The 12,762-nt window shown below is 38.2% G+C and overlaps 1 pseudogene and 2 gene segments (V, D, J or C); 1 reads left to right on the top strand and 2 right to left on the bottom strand.

Moving 5' to 3' along the window:
- Positions 1-2,604: 2,604 nt before the first annotated feature.
- On the bottom strand, positions 2,605-3,066 carry LOC119907663 (annotated as a pseudogene).
- Positions 3,067-7,930: 4,864 nt separating this feature from the next.
- Positions 7,931-9,193, top strand: LOC119907951 (the record flags this gene model as incomplete). The annotated part of the segment is given in 2 exon segments: positions 7,931-7,956; positions 8,682-9,193. Coding segments are annotated over 2 exon segments (360 nt in total), but the record flags the coding sequence as incomplete, so codon positions are not given.
- Positions 9,194-10,472: 1,279 nt separating this feature from the next.
- On the bottom strand, positions 10,473-10,992 carry LOC119907950. The segment is given in 2 exon segments: positions 10,473-10,833; positions 10,941-10,992. Coding segments are annotated over 2 exon segments (384 nt in total).
- Positions 10,993-12,762: the final 1,770 nt, after the last annotated feature.

The following is a 12,762-nucleotide window of genomic DNA, read 5'->3' as shown; positions in this document are numbered from 1 at the left end:
AGCTACCCAGGTGGAAACACAAACAGTCAAAATTGATAACACATCAATCGGAAGCTGCAATAGATTGATAAAAGGGCCAGAGTCAGTTCATTCAGTTTTGGAGCAATGGATCCAGAGAAATCTGAAGGAAGAGGTGTAGGACACTAGAGAGGGGGAAGAGGAGCAGCAGTATGGAGAGGAGTAAGAGGTGAAGGAAGAGGAACAGTAGGAGTTGGAGGAGGCGATGGGATGAGAGGAAGATAAGGAATTGGGAGGAGGCGGAGCAGGAGGAGGGAGGAGGAGGGAGGAGGAGGAGGTGGAGAAGAAGGTGGAGGAGGTAGAATAGGAGGAGGAGGAGGAGGAGGAGGAGAATCACTGGCCTGTCCCAGACCAAAGACAGCACCAGGGGTAGAATATTTCTTGTTTGGTGTGCTGTACGGCACACTTAAGAATAAAAAATGTGCAAATGTTTACATTTGTGTTAATGATGTGAAAAGGTTTTTGAGGGGGAGAATCACAAGCAATATTACTAATAAGCAATTTTTTTAGCATTGTTTTGAATTTATCTCACAAGTGTGTAAGACTGTGTTGTAGTGTGTGTTTTTGAGGGCTTGTTTGTTATGTCTGAGGGCAAAGTTTGGTTTTTCAGCAAGATTGAATGGAATTGAATTTTGAGTGGAGAGCTTTATTTTGACCTGAAAATAGGATGTTCTGAGAATTGGGTGAGAAGTTGTGCATTTGTGTTTAGAGTTTCAAGAAAAAGAGGCATAATTTCAAGAAATGTGTCTGAGCAATCGAGAAAAACTGTAATCTACGGGCCTCTGCAATTCCACCTCAGGGACTCATATTTAAATTATACACTTGTAAGTATAGTTTTATGGTTTCATGACTTCAGTTGATATTGAAACGTTTTTAAAATTACATTAGTTTGTATATTGAAAAACAGTTTTGTTTGGGCCATCTTTGGTTATGAAGGTTTCTGATGCTGATCTGTGTTCATATTTTCTTTTAACTGGAAATCATTAAAATAGCTGTGATCCAGTAAGAGGCTGAGGTCAAAGGTCATGAGCAAAACCTTTCTCATTACAGTTTTCACAATTGCTAAGATTAAATCAAACACTTGCCTCAAAACCATTTGATCTGTGCTCAAAATCAAACAATGCTTTCAAAACATAAACACAGCCAGTCAATAGGTAAAACGCTACAGAGCATCATCCAGGGCATGTAGTTACAGAAAATGTTTTTTGCATAGAGGAACACACATTTTCCAATTTAAAAAGTATAGTAATCACAACTTAGTACAGTAAATATGTAGTATACTGTAAGTACTGCAAGTAATACAGTATTGAATATCTGTATATTTAAATACAGTAAGCCCAAAGAACAAAGAAAACTATAAATGACAAGCACATTACACTCAAAAATGTTGTGATCAAATCAGTACAGTAAGAGACTTCATCCACATCACATGCAATCTTGTCCCTCGCCAAGCAAAGGAGGAAAACCCTCTGTAGTGCTGGAAGCAGACTGACTGTAACAACACTCCACACCTATCTCACCACAGGCCATTTATATTGGCCGTAAGAGATTTTCCATTGTAAATGAGTTTCGGTCATAGACCTTCCACCATCAGGCAGAGAAACATTATTCTGTTGGACTGAAGTAAGGTCTGTAGGTTGAAGGTAACCATTTATGAATCACTGGTTGCTGGTTTATGTTGAACCACTTGCTTTGTGGGACACCACAGTGAAAGCTGACATTGTCACGTAGACAGGATGTACTGCCAGCTGATGGACCTGCAGCTCACGCTCAAACACAAAATTCCAACGACAACCCAGAAAAGTAAGAAGATGATCAGTTATAGCCCCAAGGTTGAAAGGGTAGAGAAACTGTCCCTTACTTATAGCTTGGTCAAAGGGTGACATTGCCACTACGCTGGCCAGGGACTTGACCACATATTGGTTTGATCACATCATTAGAAACAAGTGTGCAGAATTATGAGTTGTTGTGTGTAAATGATGACAGTTGTGTAGTTGTGTTTAACTTTTGGCGCATGTATTTAACATTTTGCAACACAAGTGCATCACAGTGCAAAATGTGTTTTAGTGAGTGAGAATGTGTTAAGAGTTTTGCAAAAAGAGTGGATGAGATTTGCAAACAGTGTCTAAACTACCTGAATTTGTTTAAGGTTTTGCACAATGAGCCTGCACAATGGAGCAGCTTTTCTCCCCAAAACAGAGTGCACAGTGCCTGCTCCAGCAGGTACTATCTTGAGGCCACGAGATAGTATTGTGAGGCCACGACGTAAAGTGGACCTTGGGGGGCTCCGTAGTTCTCCTCCTCTGAAAATGTCAAATGTTGTTTAATGACTTGGATCCCGATCATTGCCCCTTGCAGCTATATTTTTATTGAAGTTGTTTTGATACATGTTCATTGGTGGTTAGAGCAACAGTGAAATGTTCAATCTATTTGATGAAATTGTGTGTGAAAGTGTGTGTGTGTGTGTGTGTGTGTGTGTGTGTGTGTCCTCAGTGAAGTGTATCAGTCTCTGCAGTAGCTTCCAGCTGCAGCAGTCAGTTCAGTTTCTGTTCAGTCTGACTGAGGGAGGTTTTGTACGACGCTTTTTCACTGTGTGAACACATACTGACTGTTGATATGTTGACTCTGACAGTAGTAAACTGCTGCATCTTCAGTCTGGACTCCACTGATGGTCAGAGTGAAGTCAGAGTTTGATCCACTGCCTGTAAAACGACCTGGAATCCCTGATCTCGAGTGCTAGCAGCGTAAATGAGGAGTTTAGGAGTTTCTCCATCTCTCTGTTGGTACCAGGCTAAACGGTGGTTGTTGCTATAAACAAAACATCCTGACTGGTCCTACATCTGATGGAGACGGAGCCTCCCAGAGCAGAGCTCACTGCTCCAGGCTGAGTCACTGTGACCTGGCCTCTGGACTCTGAGGATACAGAGACAAAAACATAAAGCAGCGTCATGGTTTTGTGGGCTTCATTTCAGAGGGACGGATGTTCATAGAGGAGAGGAGTTTGATTCTCTGGACTTTACCTGTGAAGCAGCAGCAGAGGAGAGTCCAGATGAGGACGCAGATCAAAGTCATGTTTTTGATGAGGAGGATTTCTGTGGCTTCTGTTGTCATGAAGGACAGCTGTCAGTCATCCAGTGTTCAACTCTCAGGACTAAAACTCTCCCAGAGCACTGGAGCATGGTGCTGCTGATGCAAAGTGGCTCTCTATGGAAATGCTCTGACTGACTCCAGCAGGGACATGAGCTTAGAAGTTAGCTGCAGAAGTTACTATATACTTTTTCTGTTTTTTTCGAATGGAGTTAATGCACATTTCAGCCATTTAATGTTGCATCCATTACACATCACTGCCAGAACAGATTACAGGTTACACCGAACTGTCAATTACCTGCTGTGTAGTGGAGACATGTTGATACTGATTTGTAACTGAAGCTTTACTGTTTGCATGTTCTTCACATCACATTTATTTCTTCAGAGTCACTCACGGTTCAGAGGTTGATATTCATTGTTCCCTCTTCTGTCTGTTTCTTAATGTTTCATTTGCATTCACTTGATGTGCTGTCAAGGATTAAGATTTTCATTAAAGTTTCTATATTATCATATTTTTTTGAGAAGATTCACTTTGGCTATAGAGGACGAGCTCACTTAAACAGAACACGCAATCGACCAACAAATAATGTAACTAATTATTAGGGCTGACCCCGAACAGTCGAAGACAATACCTATTCGTTTTTACACCTTAACACTAGAAGTCTGTGTGGCATCATGTTGTTCTTTCTTTTGGCTAGTATAGGCAGTAGTTTTGACGTGATTGGCTGTAGTGAAACCTGGCTTAATGACACATCATACCTGGATATTCTTAATCTCGATGGTTATAAGCTGTATAACAAAAACGGATTAGTTAGACCAGGTGGTGGAGTATGTCTATATGTAGATTCAGGACACTCCGTAAGTATTTGTGATTACCTCAGTATTGAAGATGGTCACTCGGATTGTCTATTTATTGAGATAAAGTTATTTATTGACCTCCAGACTCTGACCATGACATTTTCAAAACCAAAATAGATTAACTTTTATATCTGATAAATACAAATAAGAAAATGTTTTATTCTTCTGGACGTCAATATTGAAGTTCAAAAGAGGAGAAGGCAAAAAATTATTTTGTTAATACTTTTTATTCTTCGTCTTTTTTCCCACCATAAATTCATATACTAGGGTAATGGAATCCATCAGATCATCATGACATCATCATTTCAATATTGACAATGCTAGTATGGATTCAGGTGTAATACTATAGATCATTTTCCCATTGTACTTTTCATTGATTTTGCTAAAAGACTGATTTTCCACATCTTAAAACAAAAGCTTTTCAGAAAATCTTAAAGCCAAAAATTGGGATTAAGTATATAACTGCAAAGACCCAGACATTGCATATAATGTTTTAATTGATGAGCTAACTGACTCCATTGATCGTACAATACCCGAAAGAACATAAAAAGTGGTGCTGTAGATCGGAACAAAAGAAGTGATGCACATAAGGAATCATATACGAAATATAGAAATAAGCTTACACATGTACACATAGGTAAGCAAAGGCACTACACCGAGCTTATAAAGGCTGCTGAAGGTGATCAAAAACGATCCTGGAAGGTGCTCAATGAAGTCCTTAGTGGATACAAAACCACTGTACTTCCCGACATCAAAACAAAATACAATATCAAATGCTAGTAGTGATCTTGACAGTGTAGATCTCACTAATAGCTTTAACAGTCACTTTATCTCTATAGGTAAAGACCTCTCCAACAAAACTGGACAACCAAAGGGTGCTACTTTCACTGCAAGGCAATTATATGAATTCATTCTTTTTAACATACACTAACAAAAATCTACTCTCTAAAATCATTTTGAACATGGAAAGTTCCCACACAGCTGGGACGGATGAAATCTGTAGCATAATTCTTAAATCTATTGTAAATGAAATTGCGGAGCCTCTTGTCTACTCTATTAATCTTTCTTTACTTTGTGGGACTGTACCCAAAATGACAAAGATTGCTAGAATTGTACCAGTCATTAAGCCAGGTGATAAAAATAACATGCACAATTATTGACCCGTATCTATATTGTCCACCAATTATAAGGTATTGTAATGAATTGTATGTACTAGACTTAGTAATTACTTTAAAAAATGTAATATTCTTGTTTCATCACAGGATGCCTTTAGGAAAAAGAGCACCACTTGTATGGCGATTCTTGATCTCATAGAAAAAATCAATGATGCCATAGATAAAGGTGACCGCGGAATTGAAATCTTTCTTGATTTATCCAAAGCATTTGACACTACTGATTTTGAAATTCTTCTTAGCAAACTTCAACATTATGGTGTCATAGGCACATCGCTCAGCTGGTTTAGAAGTTATACGGAAGGGAGCAATATGTACATATGAATGGCCACAGATCTCAAAATAGAAGCATTGAATATGGGGTCCCCCAGGGATCCATCTTAGGCCCACTCCTCTTTTTACTGTTGTATGATTTTACAAATTCCTCTAGCATTCTACATAAAGTATTATTAGCTGATGATACAAATTTATTGGTGATGTCCTGCAAACTAATACAAATGAGGAAATGATCAAGGTGAATAAATAGCTTAAATATAATAAATTATCTCTAAATATAAACAAAAGATATTTCATAATCTTCCATTCTAACAGAAATAGACAAAATGTTGACCATGCTTGCATCGAAATAAATGGTCGAATTATTGAGAAAGTGAAGTCCACAAAATTTCTGGGGGTACATAAGGATGATTCTTAAACTATGAGGTGATGAATTGACAAAAAAATTGTCGAAATACGTAGGCTTATTTTTTAAATTGAGACTTACTCTTCCATTCAAAACATTCATAACTCTGTAGTCTCTATTTGAGCCTCACCTAAATTACTGAAATGTCATATGGTGCAATACCTTTCCAAGTTACCTGGTGAAATTACAGATCTTACAGAAGAATCTTATATATGCCATCTCATGGTCCAACATAAATGCTCCCACTGATCCTGTTTTCTACAACTACAGTCTTTTGAATCTAATGGAATGTAATATCTTTCATAATGCCTGTATAATGTATAATGTATTACATATGCTTAACGACAGACCATGCAACCTTATTCCAATTCATTCCACTTCACATACATATAAGACAAGGAAAAAAGATCTATATACTATAAACTCTGTCCTTCACATCTGCCCTCTCTGTCCTGCTCTGCACTATATTATACTATACTATACTATTTATATCATGAGGTCGTAGGAGCAGAACATATGCATGAAGACTGATTCTACTTATAATTATATTATACACATCTAGTTTTCTTTTTTGTGATTTAAGGGATGTCCAGCTTTGTTTGGGCCATCTTTGGTTATGAAGGTTTTTGATGCTGATCTGCGTTCATATTGTATTTTAACTGGAAATCGTAAGAGGCTGAGGTCAAAGGTCATGATGAATATCTTTCTCACTAACTGTCCCAGTTTGGCTCCTTTTTATTAAATGGCAAACCAGACAAGACAATTGGATTATAATGACATATGGAATGATGGAGAATTATTTGATTTCCACCCTGATATTTTTATCATTGTACTTGACACATGTACTTTGGTGGTTAAATCATGTGTGGTAAAATGAGCAATCTATTTGATGAAAGTGTGTGTGTGTGTGTGTGTGTGTGTGTGTGTGTGTGTGTGTGTGTGTGTGTGTGTGTGTGTGTCCTCAGTGAAGTGTATCAGTCTCTGCAGTAGCTTCCAGCTGCAGCAATCAGTTCAGTTTCTGTTCAGGCTGGCTGAGGGAGGTTTTTGTACAATGCTTTTTCACTGTGTGAACAACCACTGACTGTTGATGTTATGGAGACTCAGACAGTAGTAAACTGCTGCATCTTCAGTCTGGACTCCACTGATGGTCAGAGTGAAGTCAGAGTTTGATCCACTGCCTGTAAAACGACCTGGAATCCCAGATTCTCGAGTGCTAGCACGATAAATGAGGAGTTTAGGAGTTTCTCCATCTCTCTGTTGGTACCAGTCTAAAAGTTGGTGGCCGCTCCAAACATAAACATCCTGACTGGTCGTACATCTGATGGAGACGGAGCCTCCCAGAGCAGAGCTCACTGCTCCAGGCTGAGTCACTGTGACCTGGCCTCTGGACTCTGAGGATACAGAGACAAAAACATAAAGCAGCGTCATGGTTTTGTGGGCTTCATTTCAGAGGGACGGATGTTCATAGAGGAGAGGAGTTTGATTCTCTGGACTTTACCTGTGAAGCAGCAGCAGAGGAGAGTCCAGATGAGGACGCAGATCAAAGTCATGTTTTTGATGAGGAGGATTTCTGTGGCTTCTGTTGTCATGAAGGACAGCTGTCAGTCATCCAGTGTTCAACTCTCAGGACTATAAACTCTCCCAGAGCACTGGAGCATGGTGCTGCTGATGCAAAGTGGCTCTCTATGGAAATGCTCTGACTGACTCCAGCAGGGACTTGGATTACTCTGATGATGCTGTTTATCAATGGATCAATCAATATATCTGAGTATTAATTATAAATCTTTTAAAAACTATTTTAATATAATATATACTATTTTAATATATATATTATAAATTATTTTGGTTTCATGCTTCTAGACATATGTTGTTTCAAACTGTCCTTTATCTTATTTAAATAAGAATAAGAAACTTTCATTTTAAAAAATATATCAAATAAAAACATGCATTCTGGAAATTTGTTACACTGTCTTATTTTCACATTTAACATAGAGCTGAAGAAACAGCCATGTTGGTGAACGTGTTTGTGTCAAAGTCAGAGAGCCGTGTCTCTCTACAGTGAGAGGTTTTTGTACGGCGGCTCAATGAGTTTGTATCACTGTGGTGGACTTTTGGTGGAGGAACCAGACTGGATGTTGGAGTTTCTGCTGAAATACTAAATACATTATTGTCAAATCATGCTTTAAATTCACGATTTGAACGTTTGAGGCACAAAACTTTTATTGTTCATGTTTTTATATCTCCTCCTTTACCATGGAGGCTAACTCAGAGAAGCTTGACTAAACTTTTCTTTACACATACCTGTCATACTGAAATTCAAACACCCTGAAGTGGCGAAAAGATCAAACTTTAATCTTAAGGTAAAAATGTATGCCAAGATTAGTTTTGAAATTTCCACTGCCATAATAACTGTTGTTAGGATTTAATAAAATTAACTTTCTTCAGGTAAAATTGAACAGATAGAAGATAAAGATGATACTTCCAAATGTTGCATATATTGTTAGAAATTTTGTTTGAAATCATTTAAAAACGTTGGTAACGATGAGTGAAATACATATGAAGAACATTTCCTTCTGGTCAGTTCATTTTCTGTATTTGTTTCCTCTAAATGTTTTAAATTAATGTATAGTTGAAATTATTGAAGAGAAATTTGATATTTTAAATCTGTAGTTTGATATATTTCAGGTCGTTCTGTATGATGATTCTCTCTGTGCTGATTTACATGAGAGGCTTCTTAAAGGGAAGTGAAACAATGTGTGAGTGAGTGACTGGTGGAGCAGAAAAACCATCTGACAGAAACTCCTTAAAGGAGAAAATCAGCTCTCACACAGTAAAGGTGTCCTCTAAGCTGATTGGTGTCTCCTAGGTGATGTCCGTCCCACCCTGACGGTGCTGCCACCCTCCAGTGAGGAGCTGCAGCAGGGGAAGGCCACGCTCATGTGCCTGGCCAACAAGGGCTTCCCCTCAGACTGGAGTCTGGCCTGGAAGGTGGACGGCAGCAGCAGCAGCAGCAGCAGCTGGGAGGAGAGCAGGAGCCCCGGGGTGCTGGAGAAGGACGGCCGCTACAGCTGGAGCAGCACCCTGAGGCTCCCTGCAGACCAGTGGAGGAAGGTGGGCTCTGTGACCTGTGAGGCCACCCAGGGCTCCCAGGCTCTGGTCTCAGAGACGCTGAGGAGAGACCAGTGTTCCCAGTCCTGACCTGAATCACTGGGACTCTGCTACTGGTTTTACTCTGCTCTCTGAACTCTGTAACTCTCTCTGTGTCTGTGTCTCTTTCTTCCCTTCAGTCACTCTCTAATCACATGTTTCATGGATAAAGTTTGTTTACTTGATGTAATTTTGATTATTTCTACACAATAAAGACCACTTCATCAAATCTGTATTTTTCATTTCTGTTGTAGTGAAAGTAACAGTTGGTAGAGGTAATTTCCGTAGGAACAAGGCTGAGTCTTTACTACAGCGACCTGAAGTTTGAATCCCGCCTGATGACCATAGTTTCAGTATCTGATTGTAAAACATATTATAACATGCATTTTCCTACGAACACAAGCTCATTGAAAACTAAACTGTGTGACTTCAAATTGAATCATATGAATTTCAAATTATATTTAAATGACTTTATTTAAAATCTTTACACAGAAATAAATATTCTATTTCAACAACTAAACAAATGTTAATATGTTATTACCTCTATAAACTTATCCAATTTTCAACTCATCTACTGTAGATATGCATATATATATATTTCATACGTCTGACATGTGCAAACACACAGAGTCAGTGAGCTGTAGCTGTCCTCAACATATCATGGTGTTTCCTCCTCAGTGCTGAGAGCGTTGATCTACATATTTACATATTTACATGTAGAGGATATTGGTTGCAAACTGATCCAGTAATTTGTGACATTGTGTTTCAAGTTTGATCTTTTTTTACAGTAATATTTTGATCATGTAAGTGATGTTGGCTAATCATAACAAATGCACATGTACAGCTGTCTTTATTTATAATAGAGGTGTTTAAGCTGATAGTACTCATAAACTGGGGGATACAAATCACAACAAAGCAATTGTTGCAAATTGTTGCTTTCAAATAAAACAAAAATTTGGAAGGATGTACATGTACATTCTTTTGAGTTTTCTAATGCTGATCTTTGTCTACATATTTTCTTTTATTTGGAAATAGTTGAAGTGGCTGTGATCCAGTATGAAGCTGAGGTCAAAGGTCATGACCAAGACTTTTCTCATTAAGAGTTTCAGGTTGGTTCCTCTTGATTATTTAGCAAATCACAGATGAACATGGGATGTGATATAAATATATAGAGATGAGACATGCTGGAGAACGTAATTTGACAAAATCTGGAAATATGTTAAATCCACTTGATGTGAAGGCTGTTTCCTGTTTTCTTCACTGAGAATTTCTATTTAACCCCCAAAAGTAGTTAAGGATCTTAAGTGTCGGATATTTTTTAATGATCAAGAGTTTCTTGACCATCAAAAAATGTTCTTGTTATGGTCTTGTCTATTATCTTGTTCTTATTTTTTTTATTATGCACCACAATACCAAAGCAAATTCATGTGTGTGTGTCCTCAGTGAAGTGTATCAGTCTCTGCAGTAGCTTCCAGCTGCAGCAGTCAGTTCAGTTTCTGTTCAGTCTGACTGAGGGAGGTTTTTGTATGACGGTTTTTCACTGTGTGAACACATGCTGACTGTTGATATAGTGTTGACTCTGACAGTAGTAAACTGCTGCATCTTCAGTCTGGATTCCACTGATGGTCAGAGTGAAGTCAGAGTTTGATCCACTGCCTGTAAAACGACCTGGAATCCCTGATGCTCGAGTGCTAGCATAGTAAATGAGGAGTTTAGGAATTTCTCCATCTCTCTGTTGGTACCAGGCTAAAAGGTGGTAGTTGCTATAAACATATACATCCTGACTGGTCCTACATTTGATGGAGACGGAGCCTCCCACAGCAGAGCTCACTGCTCCAGGCTGAGTCACTGTGACCTGGCCTCTGGACTCTGAGGATACAGAGACAAAAACATAAAGCAGCGTCATGGTTTTGTGGGCTTCATTTCAGAGGGACGGATGTTCATAGAGGAGAGGAGTTTGATTCTCTGGACTTTACCTGTGAAGCAGCAGCAGAGGAGAGTCCAGATGAGGACGCAGATCAAAGTCATGTTTTTGATGAGGAGGATTTCTGTGGCTTCTGTTGTCATGAAGGACAGCTGTCAGTCATCCAGTGTTCAACTCTCAGGACTATAAACTCTCCCAGAGCACTGGAGCATGGTGCTGCTGATGCAAAGTGGCTCTCTATGGAAATGCTCTGACTGACTCCAGCAGGGACTTGGATTACTCTGATGATGCTGCATTACTCACATATTGTGTCTGATATTTAAAAATTTGATGTATTCACGACAATTCTTGAAGTCTTCAGTGTCATTAACCAGACTCAAATCCACTCCAATGAAAAATCTTGTTGCTCTAAAACATTTAATTACATTTTATTCATTCTTATTAATTTATTGTAGGAAACTACGCTGAATTACTCCATATGAAGCAAATACAAGTTTTAATACAATAACCAATTTATTTTGAATCAGTTTTTAATGTGCACAGTATTGGAACTTTCTCACATATGTTGTTTTTTGTTTTTTGTTTTATCAGTTTGTTTGAAAAAGTAGTTCAATAGTTAATTATGTTCATTTGAATTGATGATTCCTGCTTACATGAGGAGAACAAAAACATCATCATCATGTATGAGGTTTATGATGATTTAATGATTTAAGATAGTTAAAACAATAAAAGCCTCACAATCTTCACTATAGTTGAAATATTTAATTCAGTAATAAAGAATGTATACCTGAATAAAACTGTGCCAGTTATAACTTTTTATCTTTAGTACTGAAAACCGTCTGTTGTCATGATTCAGCAGTGATGCCTATCTGTTGCCATGGTTACTGAGTTCAGAGAAGGAAGTGAAACCAGTTTCATCCAATCTGACAGAAACTCAACAGAAACTTGCAGCCTCCTCTGCTGAAACCAACAGGATGGAGTTTAGTTTACCTCATTTAAACTTTATTATCTCCCTCTTTGCAGTGGGTCGAGTCATCACAAGAACACTGAGGAGAAGCTCTCTGTGTCTTAAAACAATAACAAACAAAACATGATAATAAACATCAATTGCATTGTGTTCACATGTATTGTCACAAGAATCACTGCTGAAATATGTTGCAGTCTTCGTTGAAAGGAGTAGATTAATTAAATCCGCAAAAAGTGAGTTAATCTCAGTGTTAGATTAGTAGGATTTCATAATTTCAGAACTTAAATTTCTTACATTGTATGAGAAAACTATTTCAGTCAGCTGGAGTCAGTCCATTGCTTTGGTCCAGATCAAAATATGATGTCTTTGATTCAACTGATTGTGATGGTTGATGACTTTTCCTCCTCAAAGTTTTCTTATTCTCTTTTATGGGCTATTGCATCTCTAATTTAGTACAGACTTTCATGGTTCCTATAGATGATGTATGCCAATTACAGTGGAGCTCACTTGACCTCTCCTCTGGCGCCACCATGAGGTTCACATTTATCATTATAGTGAAATGTCTCTGTTTGATGGATTACCATGAAATGTGGTTCACACGTTCATGTCCCCCTCCAGATGAACTGTAATAACTTTGGTGATCCTCTGACTTTCCATGTGGTGTCATCATTTAATTTTTTCCAGTTCTTTTTTTATGACTAAATACCTGCAAAACTCATTTTTACTGCTAATTAGCAAATGTTAGCACGATAACATACCAAAGTAAGATGGTGAACATAGCAACAACAATGAACCTGTTAAACATCAGCAATTGTGACCTGCCAAGGGAAGATTAGCTTTAAGCTAACTGTGGTACAATCCACTTACATGTTTAATATTTTACATGCTCCCTTAAAAATTAAATTAA

This window comes from Micropterus salmoides, unplaced genomic scaffold, assembly GCF_014851395.1.
Source record: "Micropterus salmoides isolate LMB-PRFRI ecotype aquatic unplaced genomic scaffold, ASM1485139v1 Ms_hic_scaffold_17, whole genome shotgun sequence".
NCBI classification, from domain to species: domain Eukaryota; kingdom Metazoa; phylum Chordata; class Actinopteri; order Centrarchiformes; family Centrarchidae; genus Micropterus; species Micropterus salmoides.
The sequence above is the reverse complement of the archived record's forward strand: the minus strand, read 5'-3'. Positions and strand labels throughout refer to the sequence as shown.